Genomic DNA, 24,481 nt, shown 5'->3' on the forward strand with positions numbered 1-24,481 from the left:
CTCCTTTCCATTTGAAATCATAGAATACTCAGGTCACATGCTACCTTCTTTAAGTGCTTAAACCAGATGAATTCTTTATGTCAGCATTGTTTTTTATATTTCATCTTCAGCTTTCTTGTATTTGTGTGCATGGTGTATTTCCTTTTAGATTTTAGGCTTTTGACAGCAAGGACTATATATGTCATTGTGTCTTCTGTGGTGCGGTATATAATAGTTGCTTCATATTTGTTGAATATGTGAATGAATTGTGGTTCTACCTTGCCATACTTACTGTTTAGACTTCAGTAATTGCCTGTTAAATTAACTATTTTTAAATCACAGTCTTTCTAATTTTTAATGTCTTTAGTTAAATTATACTTTCCCAAGCTTAATATACTCTGGTAGTAGTAGCTATTAGCACTATTAGTTATTAATGCTTGAGTTCTTTTACAAAGTATGCTTCTCATTCTGTTTAATATCATAACATTTCTATTAGGTGTCATTTCTCTGTCATTGAACCCCTTGGGGGTCAGGAAGTCAGACACAGGACTCCTATTATACCCACTGTGTTAAACTTAAACTGGTAAGATGATGTTGCACAAGAATGACACCCATAGTTAATGGAAATGTTAGAGTCAATCATCAAGTTGAAAGGAAATAAATATGCTCCTAACCCAGGATGACCTCTTTTTTTCTTTTCTTTTCTTTTCTTTTCTTTTCTTTTCTTTTCTTTTCTTTTCTTTTTTCTTTTCTTTTCTCTCTTCTTTTTTCTTTTCTTCTTTTCTTTTCTTTTCTTTCTTTTCTTTTCTTTTTTCTTTTCTTCTCCTCTTCTCCTCTTTCTTTCTTTCTTTCTTTCTTTCTTTCTTTTCTTTCTTTCCTTCCTTCTTTCTTTCTTTTCTTTCTTTCTTTCTTTTCTTTCTTTCTTTCTTTTCTTTCTTTTCTTTCTTTCTTTCTCTTTCTTTCTTTCTTCTTAGATTTTAAGTAATTTCTGCACCCAACGTGGGGCTCAAACTCATAACCTCCAGATCAAGAACTGCATGCTCCACCAGCCAGGTGCTCCAGAAGACCTCTATTTCTTAAGCTTTAGGGCTTCAAATAATTTGCTTTTAGGAAAGCTCATTACATTTAAATTAAATTCAAGGAAGAGCAGGGATCCATCAGTTGATGGACCTGAAACTTAAAAGGGTATCTGTGATTAGTTGGTATACTACACAGTTTTATAACTGGAGTCCTTGAAAGACAAAGAAAAAAAAAAAAAAAGCTTTGAATTGGCAAGGAAAAGGGCAAGTGGAGTTATTCTTTCAGAAGAGTGGGAGCTCTTCAAGGGTAAGGACTGTATATCTTGCTTATGTCTATCTCGGGCTCTGTCATAGTACTTCGTGTAGTAAATACGTGTTGAGTGGAGTTCTAAATCTAGAAATGGAAAAATGGTATTTAAGGTTATTTTCATGGCAATGCAAAGTCCTTTTGCTCTCTCTTGCAAAAAGCATTACTTTTTATTCTATGCCCCTGTATGATTTCAAAAGGCCTCTTGTGAAAAAGAAGAAAATCAAATAGAACCAGCATACAGCTTTTTAAGAACAATTCTTTTCCTGCAAATGGAAATGCTGCTTCTTTGAAAGTGCATGGAGTTGTTAGCCCAAGGCACTTTAACGATTACCCTTGCCTTTTAAAGCCCATCCCTGTCTTCTTCCCTAGAGCCCACCTTATAAACTGGTGACTTAGTTGGTTTAACATTTTCTTAAGATGTTGTTTATACCATTGGAGGGGATGATTTCTAAAACGTGGGGGTGAGAAGGTAAAAAACTTTTCCATTCTTGGACCTTGTCCAAGATACATGTTTTATTGAATATTTTTAGTTTGCCATACATATTATTAAAGGATATAAAATAGATATGAGGAATCTAGAGTACTTCACATTATAAAGTACATATTTTAGAAGTGATAACGTTTTAAAATTTATTGTTAAAAATGGTAAAGGGATATTATATAGAGGTAGAAACCAGATTGCTTAAAATTGTATAGCTGTTTCCTATAGAATGAAATAATTAGATGTTAATCTACTTGTACATGGTTGATGTCTTTAAATATGATTAGATGATTTAAATCTAGTATTATAAAGTTTTTTTTTTTTAAAGATTTTATTTATTTATTCATGAGAGACACAGAGAGAGAGAGGCAGAGACATAGGCAGAGGGAGAAGCAGGTTCCATGCAGGGAGCCCAACGCGGGACTCTATCCCTGGTCTCCAGGATCACGCCCTGGGCCAAAGGCAGGCACCAAACCGCTGAACCACCCAGACATCCCTTAAAGCTTTTTTAAAAATAGAGAACATCTCAGTAACAACTGACCTAATACCGAATGAATGTTTACAATAAGAAATGTCACCGCTCCTACTAAAAGTAATTTATTGAAATCAGTATGTTCTAGGTCAATGGCTTCTAAGACTCCAGTTGGATTCATTGGACTGGGCAACATGGGGAATCCAATGGCAAAAAACCTCATGAAACATGGCTATCCACTCATTATTTATGATGTGTTCCCTGATGCATGTAAAGAGTTTCAAGATGCAGGTGAACAGGTAAGGCCTTTTCTTTAGATGTGTTCTAGATTTTGATGTTTAAAAATCAATATGACAATTTAGGAGTATACCCATTGGAATTATAAACCTATTTCATTGTTAATTTTATGCATGTTATGTATTTGTTGTTTTTTGTATATATAAATACAAGTGTGTGTGTGTGTATATAATATATATAGTTGTTATTGTTAACTTTTATTTATTTTTTTAAAAGATTTTATTTATTTATTCATGAGAGACAGAGAGAGAGAGAGAGGCAAACACACAGACAGAGGGAGAAGCAGGCTCCATGCGCTCCATGCAAGGAGCCCGATGCGGGACGTGACCCTGGTCTCCAGGATCAGGCCCTGGGCTGATGGTGGTGCTAAACCGGTGAGCCACCTGGGCTGCCCTGTTAACTTTCATCAAACATCTGTGCAACAGAGAATTGAGGCAATTTATTCTTTGGCAGATGATTGGGAACATTTCCTAGGTTGAGTCAAAGGCGATTGCTTTGGCTATATATCAGTTTTCTGAGACCATAACTTTACTGATTGTCCTGTAAAAGCAGGTAGTTTGGTGGAAGTAGCTTTCCATGTTATTGAGAGGCACAATTGTCCTAGGACCAGAATAGGCTTAGGGATAGCTTAGTTTGAATCCCAGCTTAAATACTTACCTGCTTTCTTACTGGGGGGCAAATTATTTCACCTCCGCTGATTTCTGCAACTGTGAAATGGGAATCATGACAGCCTACGTCTTTAGATTATGAGGCTTAAACAAGAGAATGTATGTGAATGTACTTCATAAATATTGTATGGCAGCACTTCGTGAATAAATATGTTATTGGCCATAAACCAGAAGACAACTTAGAAACACTGTGTGTCATAATGAAGTACAGAGCTAAGTTATGACAGATCTCTAGTGTTTGGTTTTTAGTCTATCATTCTTATATCAGGAATTTTTGGACTAGAGTATTCTATCCTGTTAGATGATAGTAACTACTGGTCAGTTCCTCTTTGGATTTGTTAAACTTTATCAATAACTCATATGACAGGAGATCATGTAAAATCATGTAACCGATTTTAGAGTTTTGTTTTTTTGAGGTATGAAGGAAATTCTTGTGCAAATTGTAGATTGGTAAGTAAGAGCTGAATGTAATCCTAGAATTAGGAGAATACTAAAAATTTCCTGAGGAATATAGAAAAAAGTGAAAGAAAAAATTAAACAGCCCACTTCTGGATGATAGACCTGAAGTAAATACTAAGAAATGTAATGCCTATGTAAAGATCAGGTTTAAGTTTCTAGAGATTTCTACTCTAGGGTAGAATTCTACTTTGGGTAGAATTTTCTTTTCTTTTCTTTTCTTTTCTTTTCTTTTCTTTTCTTTTCTTTTCTTTTCTTTTCTTTTCTTTTCTTTCTTTCTTTCTTTCTTTCTTTCTTCTTTCTTTTTTTTTTTTTTATCTTATTTATTTATTCATGAGAGACACAGAGAGGCAGAGACACAGACAGAGGGAGAAGCAGGCTCCATTCAGGGAGCCCGATGCTGGACTCAATCCCTGGACTGGGATCACGCTCTGAGCTGAAGGCAGACGCTCAACCACTGAGCCACCCAGGCATCTCTAGGGTAGAATTTCTGAATACCTGCTGTATGTCTAGCAGTCCACGTAGTACTGTGGAGAATAAAACAAGTTGAATTGGATATGACAGCGCGTTAGGTGTATCTTGGGTGACAAGACTAAATAATATTACGAGAAAGTTTCTATTAAAATTGCATTTGGGACTCCTGGATGGCTCAGTTGGTTGAGCATCTGCCTTCGGCTCAGGACGTGATCCTGGGGTCCTAGAATTGAGTCCTGCATCAGGCTCCCCAAGGGGAGCCTGCTTCTCCTTCTGCCTCTCTGTCTCTAATGAATGAATAAATAAAATCTTTAAAAAATTTTGCACTTTGACTATAATAAAGTACTGAAGTGGTTTTTAAGGAGGAAAAAAATAAATGTTAAAGAGTCATTTCTCAGAGGAACTATAAAAATATTGTGTAAAATCTTTGCTCATCTCCAGACAGAAATGGTATAGTCTGAAATGAAAGTCATAGAGACAGTATCTCTCAGATTCCTAAATAGAAATGAGAAGATTCTAGGACACAGAGTCAGTTACTGGATTTCCCCTTTTTTCCCTTTTTCTTGAGATATATAAGTAGATATGAGGAAGGGAAGAAGATGGATTCTGGGTAGCTACTCCTCCCAGATTGGTGAAGAGTGAAGATGTGTCTGAGCTTCTTGTCTATAGTTCCCACCCGTGTCCCCAACACATAGTGGGAAAAGTTTTGTGGATGGTTCACACTGAGGCAACAGCCTAGAAGAGAGAATCCTCTTTTCCCACATCTTTTCTCTCTCACATCCCTGGTTCCCTTATGACCTTGACTGTATGAGGTCTTCTGAGTATTGATTATAACAGCAGTAGAGGGTAGGAGAAAGTGAAACTTGGATGAATGAAAGAAGAAGGATAAAGGTAAGAAAGCTTTGGGCCTAAGGGTAAGTATCATACCATATAAAATGAAAACATTTGTTAAATGATTTATGATGGCAGCCTAAAAAATGTTTTGAATAGTGGCAATGTCATTTGAACAAGTGTAATTTCCTGAGGGCTACTTTAAAAGGTAACAATTTGGATGAATAAGTACTGATATATTAAAGTGTCACCATTATTATTTCATAGCTATATTTAGTTTTCAAAAATGTTGGATAAGAGAAAAAATGAGTTTCATTCTACTACTAAAAGACAAAGACCAGACTTGGAATGGGATGGAAAAATATAGGTGAAAACCTTAAAACCTCTTGCCGTTGTGCACAATAGTGCAGTGAAAAGTTTAGGGGTTCGACAGTTAAGAGTCTATTTGTGTTGACACTTCCATTTTAAGGATAGGAGTTGTCCGTGTGTCCCCCCCACCCCACTCCCCATCTCCCAATATTACTATGTCAGGTGAAGCTGATAAAATGGCAGCTGAAGAAAATGGATTTTTTCCCCCAACAATTGCATAGACTGGCTAGTTTTTTTTTTTTTTTTAATTTTGTTTATTTATTTGATCGAGAGATAGTGAGAGAGAGAGACATTGAGAGAGAGAAAGCATGATCAGGGGGAGAGGGAGAGGAAGGCTCTCCACTGAGCCAGGAGTTCGATGCTGGGCTCGATCCCAGGACTCTGGAATCACAACCTGAGCCGATGGCAGATGCTTAACCAACTGAGACACCCAGGATCCCCTGGCTACTTGGTTTCTAATGTTGATTGTGCTTTCAGTGAGAAATTTACAGGGAGAGAAAGTACCAAAATAGAGATACCCGGTTCTAAAGAACTTTGGGCATTTTCTTGAAGTGCCTTTTTTTTTTTTAAAGCAGAAGTGGGGATTTATTGTTAGGGAATGGTCTGACCCAAGGCACAGCTGAATTTTGGGCACAGATGTTATCAGATTCCTTTCTGTCTGCCTCTTGTCTATGCTTTGCTCAGAGGCTTCTCTGCCATCAAGGTGCATGATAGCCACCTGCAGTTTCAGGTGAAGAAATGCTTTAGAATGTTCTAACCCTGCACGTTTTCTTCAAGCCTAATCTAGTAGTAGAACATATTACATGTGTTATGAAGGAAATAAAAACTTTGACAAGCTTGATGGTATTTAATCAATTTATTTATGTCTTCTGATGTTAACCTTAGATTGTAGGCGTACCTGGCTGGCTCAGTTGGTAGAGCATTTGACTCTTGATCTCAGGGTCATGAGTTCAAGCTCCATGTTGGACATAGAGTTTACTTTAAAAAAAATGTTATCTTGGGGCACCAGGTGGTTGAACATCCAACTCTTGATCTGAGCTCAGGTCTTGATCTCAGGGTTATGAGTTCAAGCCCTACATTGGGCTCCATGAGAGGGCATGGAGCCAATTAAAAAAAAAAAAAAAGTTAAACTATGCCAATAAGGTATTTATACTTGGTTAAATATGTTAATTTTGGTCATTTCCACAAAAAATGTGGGCATTCTTTTTTCAGTTCCCTTTCTTATAGCCTTATTTCTGTTGGAAACTCAGGTTTAACCTACAATGATGTATCATTTCAACTTTTAGAATCTTTTCTAAGAATGTAACCTACATTACAAAGGTAATCATCAAGATTTTGTATATTAGAAATCATGAATTGATAAATTGTGAATGCAGTATAAAAACATAAACCCTGAAAAAAAAAAGAAAGAAAAAAAACATAAACCCTGGAACCAGACTGCCTGGGTTTAAATCTCAGCTCTACCATTTGCTGGCTGTGTGACTTTGGACAGATTATTTAACCTTTCCCTACTTGAATTTCCTCATTTTATAAAATTGGGATTTTTAATAGTACCTTTTTAGTCCTGGAGAACCTGGCATATAGAGAATGCTATTACTGCTATTACTATTCTTACTACTCTTGTTACAGGGTTGTTATTGTGTCTCTGTCATCTCTCCCAAATCTTCATTCCCCAACACCACCCATGGGAACATACCATACCACTATCTTGGCTGAGTAATGGAGTCCAGAGTGCTTTGAAGACAACTGTCGACATATTTTTAAATGAAAGAATGATGATAAAAATTAAAACCCAACTAGAAGATAAAGTGATTTGATAGCATCCCCATTTAAGAATATATTCTGCACTGTCCCTTCCATCCCATTTTTGTTTTGTGGAAAATACCAATTTCTCTTTTTAAGCATTAGCGTCAAGGGCATATGACTTTTGCTTCATTTTTATTTTCATTGTCTAGGAATTTCCTTGGAGATGCTGCTGATCTGTGCCAAAAGTCTTGGGACTTTTACACCATTTCTGTGTGTTTTCTGGTTGAATGAGGCCTAATTAGATTGTCTTTTCTTTTGTTTTTTTTTTTTCTTTGAAAACTTGGAAATTATCTGGTTCTTGGGTTGTAAGGCTGAGCATGTTTGGTTAAGTAATTCCCTCGGGATCTAAGCTGGCATCCACACAGGTCTCATTAAATGAGAACTTTAAAAGCCTCTTGCTCAGTGGGCTCTGTCATTGTTGACCAAATGTTTCAAGATGTAGGCACAAACTGTTTTTGTCCGTTTTTCAAGTGTAGTCTAATTTTGAAGTAACAGTGTGCTTTTCTACTTGGAAAGATTAAAAAACAGAGTGGCAGGTTTAACCAAGGTCATGTTCATTTTGCTTCTTAGCAAGTTTCTCTTACCCATTTGGCTTTCTTGGAAGCAATGCTGATCTTAACTTTTGTGACTGTTTTGTTTGGAAGTCAGTGAGGTTTTTCTTTGTGTAAAGTTACTAGTTAATAGTTGTCTCCTTCCGATGGATATGTAAAAAGGCAGTGGAATTCCTTCAGATTACTCTGGCCTTGATGCCCCCATCCTTGCCCCCCAACCCAGCAAAGCAGATTTTGTCTTTAATTAGTCCAGTCTTTTACGCCTTGTATTGCATACCTGCCATAGATAGGTATTAGCATACAGATGAGTCTAAATCCAGAGAAATTGGCTACAAAAATTCTTAAAGACTGAAGATATTGTGATACACAAGGAAACCAATCTCCTGTAGTTAAAATTGAGATAATGGAAAAGTAGAGTCATCTTAATTCATAATAATTTAAGAATGAAGCAGATGGAATTGGCAAGATCTTTCTGGATGATCATGACAGAGCAGAGCCGTGGCCCAGAGTCAGCCAGGTCAGTGACTGTCCACAGATAGGGAGGTGCAGAAGAGTCTTGTTAATGCTCTACCTTTGTATTGATCATATCCCATGAATCCTTTTTCACAAAGGCTAAACTTTCCTAGAACTTAAGTTTACTAAATGTGAAAAATTTCTTTACCTAGGTATCCTTTCCACTTTGGAGATAGAAACCCTTAAAGATAACCCAAGTGACTATTCTTATTTTGTAGATTCAGAAACTGAAGCCAGAGAGGTTAAGTGATTTTCACAAAATCACACATGACCTTAGTGGCTGGGCTGCAACTAAACCTGGGTCTCTGGCTTCCCAAATTAGTGTTCCTTTCACTGATCCATGCTGTCTTTGCTTATCCATTCAATTAGTAAATGTAATTGAAGGGACTCTAATTAGTTTGGCTCCTAAAGGCTTTTGTGGTTAATGTCAGACCGGCAACAAGGTTTGTTTTTTTCCCTCAGCTTTTGAGTCGTGGCCAAATTTTGTCAGTCAATTATTTCAGAGTCTTGAAGTCATCCCATGGAAGTCAAGATGATTTGAATAGTTGGACACACATGTCTGTGTATCTGTCTAATAAACATGCCTTCTGTAGTGCAAATTAGAGAATGTTATTATAATGTACCAAATGTATATAGTCATTAGATATGGAGCAGTTGTGGCCAGTACAGTGGTGACATTCCAGCTATCACTATCATTGTGTGTTTTTTCCGGACCTGTGAGCTTTGACACTACTTTCCTATATAATTGAGGGGTTAGCAGTACTCTGGCAACCCAGGCATCCCAAGAAGCAGATGCTAGGGATGCAGGGGGTTGATTGGGCACTCCATGCACTTGGCAGTTGCATGAATTGGCACTGCCAGTTCATGGGTATGAGGAGCTTAGGTGTGAAGTCTACTCTTAGATCTGTGAACTAATTGTTGGTGCCTCTGAGGGCACCTCTTCAAGGAGTTATCTAGGTGTAATTGAATTTCCTTCAAGGAAGAGACTCATTGAATTCCTAAGAGAAAGTCTGAAATTGACTCTTAGACCTCAGGGCTTACCGCAGTCCCTGTAAGAGCAAGAGAGATGGAGCTGATATGAAAGGAGAAGCCATTGAAAGGTATGCCATCGTTTTGCATTGTATGTATTCATCCCCAAAGAGGGATGAATAGATGAGGCTCTCTGTGTAACCCACATTTTTGATAAAGTCCAGAAGTAGAGAAATACAACTTCTATAACTTTTCCTTTACTTGTACTCATCATATTCAGCTCTGTTTTCTTGAGTAATTGTAAACTGTTTGCCAGCAAATAGTTGCCAGCATTTATTTGGGCATAGGAGAGTTTTTACTAAACTGAAGTATTTCTTTGTAATTTCACAGAAATTTTTTTTTTTCAGAATTTTTGGGGTAAATCTTGATGATGTATCAAAATGTACTGTTGAATGTGTTTTCTTTAGACTCTAAAATGCCATATTGCCTTTAGAATGAAACATTGAAAGAGAATCTCTGTTTTAGGGCCTGAGATATTTCACTTTAGCATTTAATGTTAATACACAAAGTGTTAGGATACTTGATTGCCTAAAATTTTAAAGTATGACTTAGGAAATTACTTTATGTTAAAACTGTTTTTGTCTCAAATTTGATTTAGAAGCTAATAGTCTGCTAAGGAAAATTGAGTATCATTACCTCTAGCTCATAATATTTAGAATATACGCTGTTTGCCTTTCCATTCTTCCACTTTCATCAACTGCGTATCAAAGACAAAAAGAAAATGTTAGGTGTAATTCCACCACACAGAAAGCAGAGTCTTTCCCATTTCTAGGTTGCTTACATGTCAGTTCACATTTCCTAGCAGAAAATATGTCCATTTCTGATAAATATGTACATCATTCTACAGAGAAATCTTCATTTATCCTCCTGAAAGTCCTTTGTCTTTTTTTTAAGGGGAGATAATGCTTTCGAGGAGCTTTTGTGACAATGGGTGATAGATTCTTTTTGTTAAAGAAAGAACAGTTTGAACCAAAAGTGAGCTCCCAGTCTCTTCTGGCCTCTTTGGTTTCCAGCTTTCTGAATAGGTGTATCAAGGTGCATGTGTGAGAGAGAGAAGGGGTTTTGGGAATGCGAGTGAGGGTGTGTACATTTATGTATGCATGCATACATATAGAGGATGGACAGTAACTTTCCTTTACCGTATGTTGTGGTCATCATAAGGCAGAAGTCAGGGTGGACATGAGAGCATACCTTGATGCCTATTTGTATATCTTTCTTGTATCTATAGTTTCCACTTGAATCCTGGGAGTTCACACGTTCAGCCTTAATGGTAGTGCTATATAGCTAATGCAGGAAATGCTCATATCCTTGTCCTGACCTTTTCCTTTCCATACAGGCTTAATTTTTTTTCCCCCTTGAAAATGGAGACTGGAGGATGGTAGTAATTGGGGCTTGAGAATTTACTAGGAGATTTTGCTGCCTATACAATCACTGGAGAGTCCTGTAGTTCAGCTACCATCCCTGTTGCACTAGTGTTTTTCTTAGTCAAAGCATCTACCAAGAAGTATGCTGTTTAAGAATCCAAGTTGGAGGAATCCATGAGAAGTACGTCTGTTCCCAGGACTGTTGGGTTTTGCCCTTTCCCCCCTCAACTCACTTTACACTTTTTAAAATAAACAGTAGATTTGATTCCATAGAAACTTCATCTTTATGTGCATGAGGAATGGACTCTATTTTAGGCAGTAATTTTTTTTTTTTTTTTTGTCATTTGGAAACAAGAATTAGTTGTATTCATTGTCACCATGCATAAAAAGTGGATCCTGCTTGTGCTCTAGAAACTGCTTTCATTTTAATTTAAATAATATACCTTTGTAATTTTTTTTTTAAAGGTAGTGTCTTCCCCAGCAGATGTAGCTGAAAAAGCTGACAGAATTATTACAATGTTGCCCACCAGTATCAATGCAATAGAAGCTTATTCTGGAGCAAATGGAATTCTAAAGTATGTATTTCTCAGCTGTGGAAATTTTCCTTGTTATGATAATTCATGAATTTCACATTTATTAACACTTTAGGAAGTACAATTATGTTTGTTAAACCTTTCTATACAATTTTCTTATTTTTAAAAAAAATGAATACTGTGGTTTCTCCCTCAATGTAAAGGGTTTATTTTTTCGCTGAAAGCAAGTATGTGACTTTTGGGAATAATTTTTTTTTTTTTTTTGCTTCTGTTTCTTTCCTTAGCTCTTGCATTAAACTTACGCTTTCATGGCTAACATGTTTAAGAGACTTTTAAAGCTTGCATTTTAAACTGTACAAATGTTACAAGCATAATTTTCTTATGGTTTATAGAAATTCAGGAAAAGGTTTCTATGAAAAATAAAACCAAACATTGGAAAGAACACCATTATTTAACATTTTATTATATTATAAAAAGTTATTGTATGTCCTCTGGGTTAGTACATCTGTACTAAGAACTTTGAGAAGTTGGAATTAAAGGTTAGCAGTAGCTCTTTAAATAAAATATAATTTAGGTCAGAGTTTTCTAGCCAGTGCTTAACTTTCCTGGTTTTGAGAACTTTTTGGTTAGTTTCTACCTCTTGCCAAATCTTTGTGGTTGTGTTAGAATGACAGTGGTTGAATTTCCAATTTGATTTTCTCGTCTTACCAGTTACTGTTTCTAACTTGTTTTCTTGTTGAATTTCAGCAAAGAGCTAGAACAACTGGAGACCCTATAGACGTATATATATAGGGCTAAAAGAAAGGGTTTAATTTCATGAAGCTGTAATACATGAAATATGAGGTTTTAGGGAATTGAATTGCTTTAGAAAACTAACAAACTTGGAAGCAAAAGACATTTGGATATTAGGCAGAAAACTGATAAGATAAATGTTTAGATTTCAGGGAAGGTTGAAAGACACTAATTTTGGATGGAGCCCTCAAGCCCACGGTGTGTGTGGTCTTGAGGTAACTTCTGTGTCATTATCTAGTCTGTTGCAATTATGGCCCTGGGTTGCCTCTCAAGGAAAAGTAACTAAAAATTTGTTGGCGACAAAATCCTGTGTTTATTAATATTCTTTACTAAGGAATATAGTGGCCAACTAGCAGAACAGTTTTACCTAGGGAGTGCTTTCAGAGAATGTGGATGAACACTGGTAAATGTAATTCTTGTTTTTCAGGTTACATAAAGTGAAACTTCCACATATTGAGGTGATCTATAATAGAGCATGATATTTCCTTTCTGTGGAATATACTCCATCATTGCCTTTGGACCAGATCAATTAATATGTTTAAAATTGTTGTTTCAAGCATTTTGTATGCTATTTTTCTATAGAAAGATTTTTCTTTTTTTTTTAATAGTTTTTAGCAATGATTTTCCATTTCCTTCTTCAATATTTATCTTTATTCATTTCTAATTTTCCAATCACAATTATGATTAAATGTCACGTGGGTTAATTAATCTATAGTAAGGACTTTGGGAAGTTTGAATTAAAGGTAAGCCATAGTCCTTAAATAAATTATAACTTAGGTTCATTTCCTAGCCAGCGAAGATAGGCATAGATTAGGAGCCCTGTAGATAGATATAATCTGCACTTACAGTATAAACAAAAGTGTCTTATTATAAGAATGCCAGCGCCTGGGTGGCTCAGTTGGTTAAGCATCTGCCTTTGGCTCAGGTTGAGATCCCACGGTCCAGGTATCAAGTCCCACATCTGGCTCCCTCCTCTGTGGGGAGCCTGCTACTGCCTCCCTCTCTCAAGCCTCTCTGTCTCTCATGAATAAGTAAATAAAATCTTAAAAAAGAAAAAACAAAGAATGCCATTTACTATTGATATAAAATATGGTAGAAGAAAAAGCTGTTTTCCCACTTTGCCAATGTATGTATGTACATTTACTATAAAGGACAAAAAAATTTTGCCTGTGAGATTTCCAGGTTCTTTCCTTTATTTTCCTTTCTGTCTCTTTGATGTTTTATTTTATCTTTAAAAAGTGTAGTTATTAAGAATATGCCACCCTGAAGCATATGGCTAAATTTCGATGGTTTATGTTTATTCTACCTTGTGGAAATGACATGGATATGTGAAATTTGCAATATGGCTTGTTAAAGGCAAATAAAATAGTTTTTAAAGAGCCCCAGCTACTTTACAAACAAAAATTTAAATCCTACCAAATAGGCCTTTTAAAGTTAATGGGTGTTTTAAATTGCCTACCTATATTATTATGGTATTGTGTATTTCACCTGAAACCAGAATTTATATCATGTAGTTTATTAGATTATTTAGGTTTGTTTGAAAGAGTGTGGGTTTACTTTGAACTTTAATTGATCTGAAAATGGATTTGAGATTTTGAATCAGTTCTAATAATGTTTTTAATACTAAAGCGAAGACCTCTTTGATATCTGGCAGCTTTTAGCAAATTCTAATTCTATAGGTAGTTGCATGAAATGTTTATTCAGATTTGTAAACTATATTTTTAAAACTGTAAGCCTATAGTTTAAAAAAACATTATTTTTATTTATTTACTTAGAAAAGTGAAGAAAGGCTCACTATTAATAGACTCCAGTACTATTGATCCTGCAGTTTCAAAAGAATTGGCCAAAGAAGTCGAGAAAATGGGAGCAGTTTTCATGGATGCCCCTGTTTCTGGTGGTAAGTGGCAGCTAAAATCTATGCACACCTATTTCTGTTTGTCAGAAATAGTAATTACAGTTTTGTGGTACCCAATATATATCCAGTTATTTTTAGACTCCTTATAGGAGTCTCAATTTTTTCATTGGAAACAAAAAAAAAACCTCACTTTTATTATTTAGTACTCTCGAAATACATTCCTTGTTCTAAGTTCAGACAAAAGGATGTCACAACTTTGAAGAATTATGAATTTTTGGTCCAAATTGCTGTGGGTAAGGCAAGAGCAATTTGTTGAAAATTTAACTTTTCAGAACAGATCCAAGAAGTAATTAATTAGGTTGAATCATCTTTTAACTGTTAAAAAGTTGAGGAAGTATTTAAAAAGAAAAAAATAATTTCACAAGGGGAACTTAAAGCTCAGATAATTTTTTACAGGTGGGATATTACCAGAATTTCAAGGAGCAGATCATTTCAATTTTGTATGAACTTTTCCAGACAATAGAAAAAGAGGAAACACTTCCCAACTCATTCTATAAGACCTATGTAACTGATACTTTAACCAGAAAGGGAGAGTGAGAGAGGAAAAATTTAAGTCTCAGTCATGAAAACAGAAGTAAAAAGTTTTAAAAAGTACATTAGCAAACTAAATCCAACCATGTATAAAAGAGATCAAACACTACAATCAGGTTTATCTCATATGTACTCAAATGGCTTAATATTAGAAAATCTATAAATCTATTTCCCACATTAACATACTTAAAAATCATACGATCATCTCAGTTAGAGGACAAGGATTCTCACTAATAACTTTTTTTTTTTTTTAAGATTTTGTTTATTTATTCATGAGAGACTCAGAGAGAGAGGCAGAGACACAGGCAGAGGGAGAGGCACGCTCCATGCAGGGAACCTGATGTGGGACTTGATCCTGGTACTCCAGGATCTGGCCCTGAGCTGAAGGCAGATGCGCTTAACTGCTGAGCCACCCAGGCATCCCTCACTAATAAAATTCTTAAAGCGTATTATTATATCAGATATTAATAGTAGGTGGTCTGGGTATTTTGGAATGGTAGTATTATAGGTGTTATGATTTTCCATAATTTTGCAAGTTTCCAAAATTATTGTGTAATCAAATATAGTACACACACATGTGCGCATACACACGTATACACATACATATGTAATTTGTAGTTGAAGACTAGTTTCTAGTTGGAGACTTTCTATAAAGGCTGGACTGAAGAAAACTAATCATTTGCTCAAGACCAAAACTAGATTTGTTTCATATTCTACTGTATTAGGAAATACTATTTTCTGTAAAGTTCTGATTTATTCTAAGAGGAAAATAAAGACTGCTAAAGGGAGGTTGTCCTTTAATTTATAAAATCATCATTTCAGTACAGTGCTAAAAATAGCCCATTGCTAGTGTGATACATTGTTACAGTAATGACCTTTAATGACTCACATCTCTGAATCTGCTCTGTGTGTTCATGTGCTACCTTGACTCTGAGTTGAGCCATCTGACTTGCTTTGGCTAGTGGTATATTAGTAAATGTTACACAAGGATAAACTTGAAAAGCACTTTGTACATGGAGTCTTGTCCTATCTTGCTTATGGGGACTCTGCTGCTCTCGCATATAGAAACCTGGATTGGCCACCTGGGGACACGGACTAACTACCAAGCATGTGAGTGAGGCCATTGACCATCTAGCTAGAGTCAGGTTTCCAGATAAGTGTAGCTGCATTAGTGACCTCAGGCCTAACCAGCAAATGAACTGCCCAGCTAGGATAGTCTAAATTACTCACCCTGAGAATTGTCAGTAAATAAACCCACTAAGTTTGAGGGAGTAATATAGCAGTAGATAACTGATGGAGCCAAATACAGTTGATATTTCCATAATTATGTAGCAGTGTTTGTTACTTGATGTATCAATTAGTGTGCTACCTGTGCCTATTTAATCTAAGTGTTATAAACTTTTTCTGAAGGAGAAAAAAAAAAAATGAAGGAGAATGATGGTATTGTGGTTCGCATAAAAGCTAACTTTAATGCCAAAGCTAAGTTGCTAAAATGAAGTTTATTAAGCCAGTCCAGAAAAGAGTTTCATTTCATTTGCTGTAATCAGGTCCCAGACCTGTATGTCTGTATTCCTGATCCAGAGAATGTATCAAGGGAGAATGTTTGCCTAAATTGTTACCTAAGTAGTACCCTGGTGAACTGACACAAGATACCCATATTTAGTAGGATATGGAAAAATAAGTTGGTAAAAATTCTGGTAAATCTCATTTTGGTGTTCTTATGGACTGCTGGGGGTACTGATAGTACATCTAGCTTTTGAGTGTCTTTTGTGTTCTTAGAATTAAGTTTTTTTATTAGAAGGGACTTTAGCAATAATTTAATTTGACTTTGTTATTTTATAGATGAGAAATTGAGGTCCAAAGAAGTTAAATGACTTGCCTGGGGTTCTCCAGCTTGAGAGCCAATCTAGAACTAGAATCTTTTCTCCCACCTTAGTCTAAGGCTCTTCCCACACTCCACCAGACCTTCTTCCTTTTAGTCTCACCCTGAGGTAGCTTTTCTGTTTTTGAAAACAGTGGCCTACTGTTAACTTCATTTCTTAACAATTTTATCTAGTTGCCAGTCCTCTGTCTTCTTTCTTGGTAGCTAAATGGCACTACCATGTAGTGAAACCTTTGGTGGGGGAGTGAGCGGAGAATTGCATCCTTTTCTAACTCTTGAGAGGTTGGCTTCTAATCTGGAAGGGGCCTAACATTTCTGTTCCAGAGTCACTTGAGAAGAAATGGGTGAGAGGACATTATTCTCAAATAGAATTCTGGAGAGATCAGATCAGTCTTATTATGTTGACCCCATCCTGAAGTGTTTATGAACTGGCTATCAGGACTCTTTTGTTCTGCTGGTGAGTTGGGATAGAACCAGAGGCTTTTTGGGTCTTTTCTGTTTTGGATCCACTGGCTGGTGCTGTTTAATCAAATAAACGTCAGAAAAAAGATAGAGTAATATTTTGACATAGCCCTCACATGTTTCAATTTGATTAGGATAGGATCTGTTCTGAGGTATAAGGACTTGAAATGTTATATTATAATATTAGATACCATTGGGAAATGTGATTATGATCACAGGGGTGGGGTTAGGATAAAAGAAGAAGAAAAACATTCAAAACAACTTAAAGAAGAAATTCTTACATTAGAAGTTTAGAATTTAGTGATATGTATTAATAAAATGATTTGTAAATAGTTACAAAGTATAAAATATGTAGCACAGCAGTCTTCCCAGTACTTAGCAACCAGAAAGGGAACTCTTCATTAACAGTTTGTTCATAGCAACATGCTGCACTTTGTAGAGAAATACTGCCTTTGTCCTCTCTGGGGTGGCTATTAATACTTACTTTGACTTACCTTGTACTTACCTGTATGGATATTTAGAGAGAGTAACACCAGATTTGACTTACACACTTGATTCTGGGACAACAGAAGAATTTTTAGTTCTGGAAATGGAAAAATTTATGTTAAAGATTAACTAGAAACCTCATAGATGATTCCCAGTTACATCCAAGGAGAACCAGTGCAATTTGGAATTAGATTTGACAGTTCTTTAGTAAATATTCTTTAAGCAAGGAAGAAAGGAAATTGGTTAGCTCATATGATTCTCTTAACACCTTTAGTTTCATTTTTTGTTGTACTTCTGTTAAAAACTTCAAAGAAGTTCACTTGATATTAGGGAGAGCCTAGAACTTTTAGGGAAAGAAAGTACTCTACAAATGAAGGTCTTCATTTTTTCTTCAATGAAATGTACTTAAAATGACTATATTTATGTAATTCTTACAAGATTATATACTTTTTAAAAAAGATTTTATTTATTTATTCACGAGATACACAGAGAGAGAGAGGCAGAGACACAGGCAGAGGGAGAAGCAGGCTTCACGCAGGGAGCCTGATGCAGAACTCAATCCCGGGACTCCAGGATCACGCCCTGGGCTGAAGGCAGGCGCTAAACCGCTGAGCCACCCAGGGATCCCCCTATATATTGTTTTGTCATACACTCTTTTCTTTTTTTTTTTTTTTTTTTTTTTTTTTTTTTTTTTTTTTAAAGATTTATTTATTTTATTTTTTAATTTTTATTTATTTATGATAGTCACACACACAGAGAGAGGCAGAGACATAGACAGAGGGAGAAGCAGGCTCCATGCACCGGGAGCCCGATGTGGGATTCGATCCTGGGTCTCCAGGATCGCGCCCTGGGCCAAAGGCAGGCGCTAAACCACTGCGCCACCCAGGGATCCCGTCATACACTCTTTTCTAATTTTTCTATTATGCTACATTCTTCATTTCATGCAACAAACATTTATTGAGTCCTTTTATGGGGTAGGTATGGTCTAGGCACCAAAGATAGCACTTTGAAGATATTCAAAGTCTTTTACCTCATGGATTATGATTTAGTAGGAATAAAGAGAATAACAAAAATAATTGAAATGATAAGTGCTATGAAGACAAAACGGGAGAGTAAGCAGTTAATGAAACCCTCTTCAGGGGAAGGTCGTTTTACCTAGAGTGGACAGGATGCCTTCTCTGGGGAGGTGACTGTTAAGCAGAGATCTGAGTGCACAACTCCAGACGAAGAGTTTTCAGTGAAACAGACTGCCCTGTGTGGGCTCTGAGGTATGAATAAGCTTGGTATGTGTATGGAACATTTATCTTTGTATCACCAGGACTTAGCAGGTAATTGTGCTCAATTATTAAATTGACTCCCCATATGTCTGACACCATGCCATTGTTGATCAGTTTGTGGTTATCAAAGTAAAGCTAACTGGGCTTTCTATAAATTAGCCCCTGGCCCTGGCCTCAAATATGATGTCCTAATCTGTTTACCTGTTTTGTGTAAATCACATCTTTATGAAAGTTGTAATCCTTCTTTAAAGTCACATGTTGCTTAGTCACACCATTTTGGATATGTGTCTTTTTTTTTTTTTTTTTTTTTTTTTTTAGTGTGGAGAGGGTCTGCTATCACAGGGTTAGTTCCAATTTGATCAGTTCTCTTATATAATGAATGCTGGACATAAAGTAAATTAAAAACTATTGTTTGTGACTAATGACCAAATACTGTTGAGTCTGCTCCAAGGGCATAATTAAAGTACTTAACTGTGCTTGGATAATTAAAGAATAAACTCACCAATTGCCTAATATGTCTGTAGAGTTGCACAGTAGACCTTAAGTTGAAGTGACTCTGAAGTGGCACTTGGAGTTAGCCCAAGGCTCCCCGGGCTGGCAAGCCTCATTGATTTGCTAAACTGTATTGCTCCAGTTAGAGATTAATGTCAAAATTAAATAATTGAACTGGTGTATATGTGTTTGTATAATAGTTCCCTACCAGGAAACCAAATTTTATACTCTATTTGGCGGAATTAAGTTTTAGTAATTTGTTTGAGGTATTCTTAGAATACGGAGTAGTAAGCACAAAATCTAGTAAGGAGTTTCTTTTAGAGCGTTAGACTTGCTTGCTAAATTCCTCAGTGAAAGTCTCACATAGACTCCATTATTGTTTTTAAAATCAAGTGTGTAGCCTTGGCCTTAACTATTCACTGAACTGGGTATCTACTGTTTTTTCACTAGATCTGTATCTAATTTATGGTAAAGGGACCACAAAAACAAAAATTATTTCTATTTTGGCACCTAACACCATTATAGTTAAGGGTCTGTTGGCATTTCCACTAAAATGTTTTCTTAGAGAAGTTTATAACTTGGCAATTTTACTTGGCTTTGGGCTGAAACATTGCTATTTCTGTCCAAAAGTAAATTCTTTTACCAAATTTCATACAACTGAATTTGCTTTGGTTGATAATGTGTGGAGAGGGAAGGGCTATCACACACAATACATCTTTTTTCATGTTCTCACAAGCTGTTTGATTACAAAGGAGTATTATGTGTGGCATTTGTTCTTATATTTTAGTCTTGCTGTAGTAAGATTTTATTTTTTTTAATGTTTTGAAATAAGTTGGTTTAACAGGGTTAAGATAATTCATTTTCATGGGTTCTTCCCTTTAAAGAATTATACTATGAAGATAATTTTTAGTTCTTTTTACATTATTAACTTTTATAAAATTTAAAAGCATTTTGTGGCAGGGGTGGCTGGCTAGCTTAGTCCACAGAGCATGGGACCTTTGATCTTGGGGTAGTGAGTTCGAGCCCCACGTTGGGGCTAGAGATTACTTTTTTTTTTTAAAAAAAGAGTAAAATAAAAGAAAGACATTTTGTGGCATTGACTTTTGTATGAGAGACTTGAATTATTCTGTCTTGAAAAATATTAGCTAAAGTAAGCCTTTCTTTGGTCTGTTCTGGTGTTATTTAAAGCTTTAGTACCTCAAATAATGAAAATTTTCTTTAATTTTGTTTGATGGACAAATCCTTTTCCTTAAAAATGACATAAGATTCATCAATACTAAGACACCAGAAATGGGGTAATTATGTTAGCAATTTAGATATACCCATAATTTTACTTATCACCTTGTATCTAGTAAGTATCCTTTTTATCTAGGATTTTCTCCAGTTTGTCAAATAGTTCAGAAATGTTTGGTAAATAAATTCCAAGAATTTCTTTGAAATTTGTCCCTAAGAGGTGCCCCAAAACCCTCTTTACATTCTTTGGCATGCCTAAGTCTCCCCTACGACTTGTCATAGACAACTTATAGGAGTCCCTATATAAGGCGTTAATGAGTTCTTAGCATGTTTAGAGAAGACTGCTGACTCACCACCCAATGTAACATAATTGAGGCAACTTTAATAATTTGTCTCCTAAGAAAATAGTAGAAGAATGGGTTAGAGATCCCCTTAGATCACCTCACTCAGTGTTTGTTGTTACTGTTTATTGTTAGTAATAATTATTATCGCTAATGACAACATAGTTTATTTCTAAGAATTCACTTTCTTGGAGTTTGCAATCCCCCCCACCTCCAAATCTGCAGGCCAGGTTTTAATTGCATTGCAATTTCCAGTCAAGTAACCATTACCAGGGTTGTTCTTGCCAGGCTCTGTCCTGTGGTGGAGGGATACTGTGTTCTCTTTACCTGGTTATGTTGGAAAGTGCACGGATAAGGCAGGGGTCCTGTCTGAAGTAATCCTAGGGTATTTTTAATGTCCTTTAATTGCCATTCAGGATGTAAGTCAGACCAGACACAATTGGGTCTGGTCACAGTTCAGAACTGCCTAGTGGTGTTTATATAAAAGTAAAGTATATTTAGCAAATAAATCCCCTGAAGCTATTACTTATATGTAATTTATTTTTTATTAACATCTGTTGATTCCTAAGCAGTGTGAAATTAGTTCCAGTATACCAGCATATTATGTCTTTATTTTGTTTTACTTGTGATCCCTGGATAGCACTGGGGGTAAAGTGGGAGGAGGAAATGGAATTAAGAATTTCACAAGTGCCTTGTCATCATCATCAAACCATTATCAAATTTATTTGTGGTTTTCTAGATGTCTGATTTTCTTAAAGTTTGGTAATGTTAGCAGATGAAAGTATATTGAGTATAAATTCTCTCTATATATTTGCTGTATGATTCTATTTTGTTTTGCGTTGCTTTGGGTGTTTTAGTTGTGAAAATTTTAAATTCACAGGCACATTTCATAGTTAGGACCCTTCCATCAGGGCCAGTTAAGGTATGGCAGCAGACTTAGCTACCCTCTTCTTCCTTGAAGTGATTTTAACTTGATGTGAAAGTAGAGGGTTTTTGTTGGTGGTGTTTTGTATTTAGCCAGATTACCTCTATCAATATGAGAGATGTGGACTTTTTTAGAAGGGTATTAAGGATTTTAAGATTTGTCCCTGACATCTTTTTTGAGTTATTGACTGTTAGTTATGGTCATCCAAATGTTTATCCATTGCAGTCTCTGAGAGAGCATTGTTCTTAGGGAGGTTTTTTTAAAATGAAACATAATATGAGGCAGGGCATACAAATAGTTTTATCATTAATTACATTTCATTTCCCCTAATTCTTATGTGTTAGGGGTAATACTTGTTCTCAAGTGGCCAACATTTTTAATGTACTATGTACATATATTGAAAGAGTAGAAAAATAGTCTTGGCAGACACTGAAATGGTTAATTGGCTTTTTCAGCCAAGGTAGGTTTATAAAACTTTCTGAAAATTAAGAAGTGGGAGGGAAAGAATTTTTCTTTTTCATTAATGCCATATTTTATTAACCCTTTACCCATAAAGCCTATTTTTAGGCTGTAAACATTTTCTTGCAGTATTTTTTCATTAAACAAGCAGCTAGAGGAAGAATAGTTGATTTATTGTAATTATCAAGTATCTGCAAACATTCCAGTAGTTAAAAGAATTATTTCAACATAAAATCCTAAGTAGAGATGAGATTTTTTTTTCTAAAGGTAAATGATAATTTTGAGAAAGGAATAAGAGCAGCAGCATAAATGATAACTTTGAGATCTGTTATCTTTAAGAGCAAACTTTTAAAAATAGCCTTAAGAAATATTTGATGATTTCTCATGATCTTTAATTGAGGTCTATTTTTAAATTCTTATTAGTACTTGTATAAAATCAGTAGCTTTTCATGATAAAGCATTTACGTCTTAAATCTTGCACACTTCTCTTAGGAAATAAATGGAACAACATTGGTATTTTAAAATTAATAGGAATAGTCTATATTTGATTTAGAAAAGTTACTTTATATAATATTCAAGGGCTAGTTGACAAGGGCAAGAGAGAGAAGGGAGAGGGAGGCAGGTCTGGAGCGTGTGGGAGAATAAGAGAGAGATTACATTGTCCTTTTCCATTTTAGCTGGTAGTTTGGAGTAAAACTGTAAAGTTAAACTTTTTGGAATTGTTATTACCCCGAGTGGGAATATAAAGTATATTGAACAAAATTTATTTAGCCTGTTAAAAAGTCAACCTAAAACTGTAGTTAATTAGTTTACATTATTACATCACTTCTGGTAGAGCCTCAAACTGGTACAGAGTAAGAGGAGCTCTATCAGGTGAGCTGACTGCTACCCATATGGGACTTTAAGATAATGATGAGTTTAAATTTCCTCTTAGAGCTAAGTGAGAATAAAACTGGAGGCAATAAATACTCTTGGCCAAAGCCATTAAATGAAAAAGCTGGGAATTCTCCAGCTCTTGACTTAAATTGTTTGTTTATCAGCTGGCGCCTAGTCTGGAGTCAAGAGCTGGAGATTTCTATCTGTGACAGAACTTTGAAACTCTTGCAGGACACTTTCATTTCAACTTAAGGTAACTTGAGTTTATAGCTTTGGCTTTAAAGATTACTAATGATTTACTCATTTCCTTACCATTTAACCAGAGTGGACTTTTTCCCAGGAAGGGATCTGTGTTTATTTAGGGCCTTTGTCTGCGGAGGGATTAAAAGGCAGCCCACCAGCATTGTGAACTTGATGGTAATAAAAGGTCACCAAAACACACCATAAAAACATTCTTACCATGGAATTAATTATACAGTGTAATTTTACAAAGCAGCTCGGTTACTCCATCGCTCCCCCCCCATTCTTAAGCATTTCATCTTTTAAAAATTAATGCTGTGGTTTTAATTTACGTTTTTGAAAAAATATTTTGTTTCTCTTATGATATTTAAACATTGAAGAAATTGTCACATGCAGTTAGTTACTTAAAAATTTTAAAGTTTTTAAATAAAAATTATCATTTATTGTTAAACTATGAGATGAATAACTTGTTCGGGAGAGGGTAGTCAAAGGGATGATGGTTGTAGTTTCAACAGCTCAGTTTCTAAGAACTGAAGCCTAGTTAAGAGTTTTTTTGTGCCACCAGGTGGCATTGCATCCAAACCTGCCTGTGATAAAGGACGGTTTTTAAATTAAATTCTTTTTTGTTCAAGAGAGGTCATAGTACTTTTTTCTAGATTTTGCTTTTGAAGCTGGCTTAAAAATATATCTAATACCAACATTGATTAAATGTCTTCAAAGACCTGGAAAAATTTCTGAACACTGCAAATGTTTGCTTAATGGGTGGTTAATATTGAAATGAAAGTAAAATGTTGAAACATTTGCAGAAGATTGCTATTTTTTTTTTAAGTAAAATGAACATTTAATAGTTGGTTATTTTTGTTTTGCTTTCTAAACACTCGAGAGAGGATCCTGTCTATAAAAACCCTCACAAATGTTGCAGAAACTCCCCAATATGGCAAATGACCCCTTCCCCCAACACACACACACTCACACCCGCCCCAGCCCTTATATAAAAGAATGTCAGCAGGTTTCACTGTATGAGAATTTTTAAGAAGAGAGAAAGACCTCTGAAAGGTGCAAGTCGGTCCTTTTCACAAGCCTAACTATGAGATTCATTAGGCAGTTCATGCTCATGTCTTAAAAGCTGCTTTTGGGAAAGTAAATTCTTGGAGTTTCCTGTACTGGTTTTGAGGGAGTCTTTATAGTCTTTTGATTCAGCTCATTTTAAGAAAGTGATGATAATGTAAAAGCAAGAAAAAAAAATCCTCATTATAAATTTTATAGAAGTATGATTTTTAAACTAAAATAATTATTCTATTTTTATGAACCCACATATGTTAATAAACTGTACAGAAACAAATTATTTAATACAACATATCCAGGTGCTATGATATGTTGTCAGAATAAATAAGGTTCAGTATACGCTCTATTGATTT

General features: G+C 35.5%; 1 protein-coding gene across 1 annotated transcript in view; it reads left to right on the plus strand.

The window, feature by feature from the left end:
• HIBADH (3-hydroxyisobutyrate dehydrogenase) overlaps positions 1–24,481 on the plus strand; it is a 107,989-nt gene that overhangs the window by 9,893 nt on the left and 73,615 nt on the right. The window contains exons 2-4 of the mRNA XM_077856428.1: positions 2,400–2,560; positions 11,085–11,194; positions 13,720–13,841. Coding sequence (XP_077712554.1) covers positions 2,400–2,560; positions 11,085–11,194; positions 13,720–13,841 — 393 coding nt within the window. The remainder of the gene's footprint in view (positions 1–2,399; positions 2,561–11,084; positions 11,195–13,719; positions 13,842–24,481) is intronic.

The sequence above is a fragment of the Canis aureus genome, chromosome 18 (genome assembly GCF_053574225.1).
Source record: "Canis aureus isolate CA01 chromosome 18, VMU_Caureus_v.1.0, whole genome shotgun sequence".
In the NCBI taxonomy this organism is placed as follows: domain Eukaryota; kingdom Metazoa; phylum Chordata; class Mammalia; order Carnivora; family Canidae; genus Canis; species Canis aureus.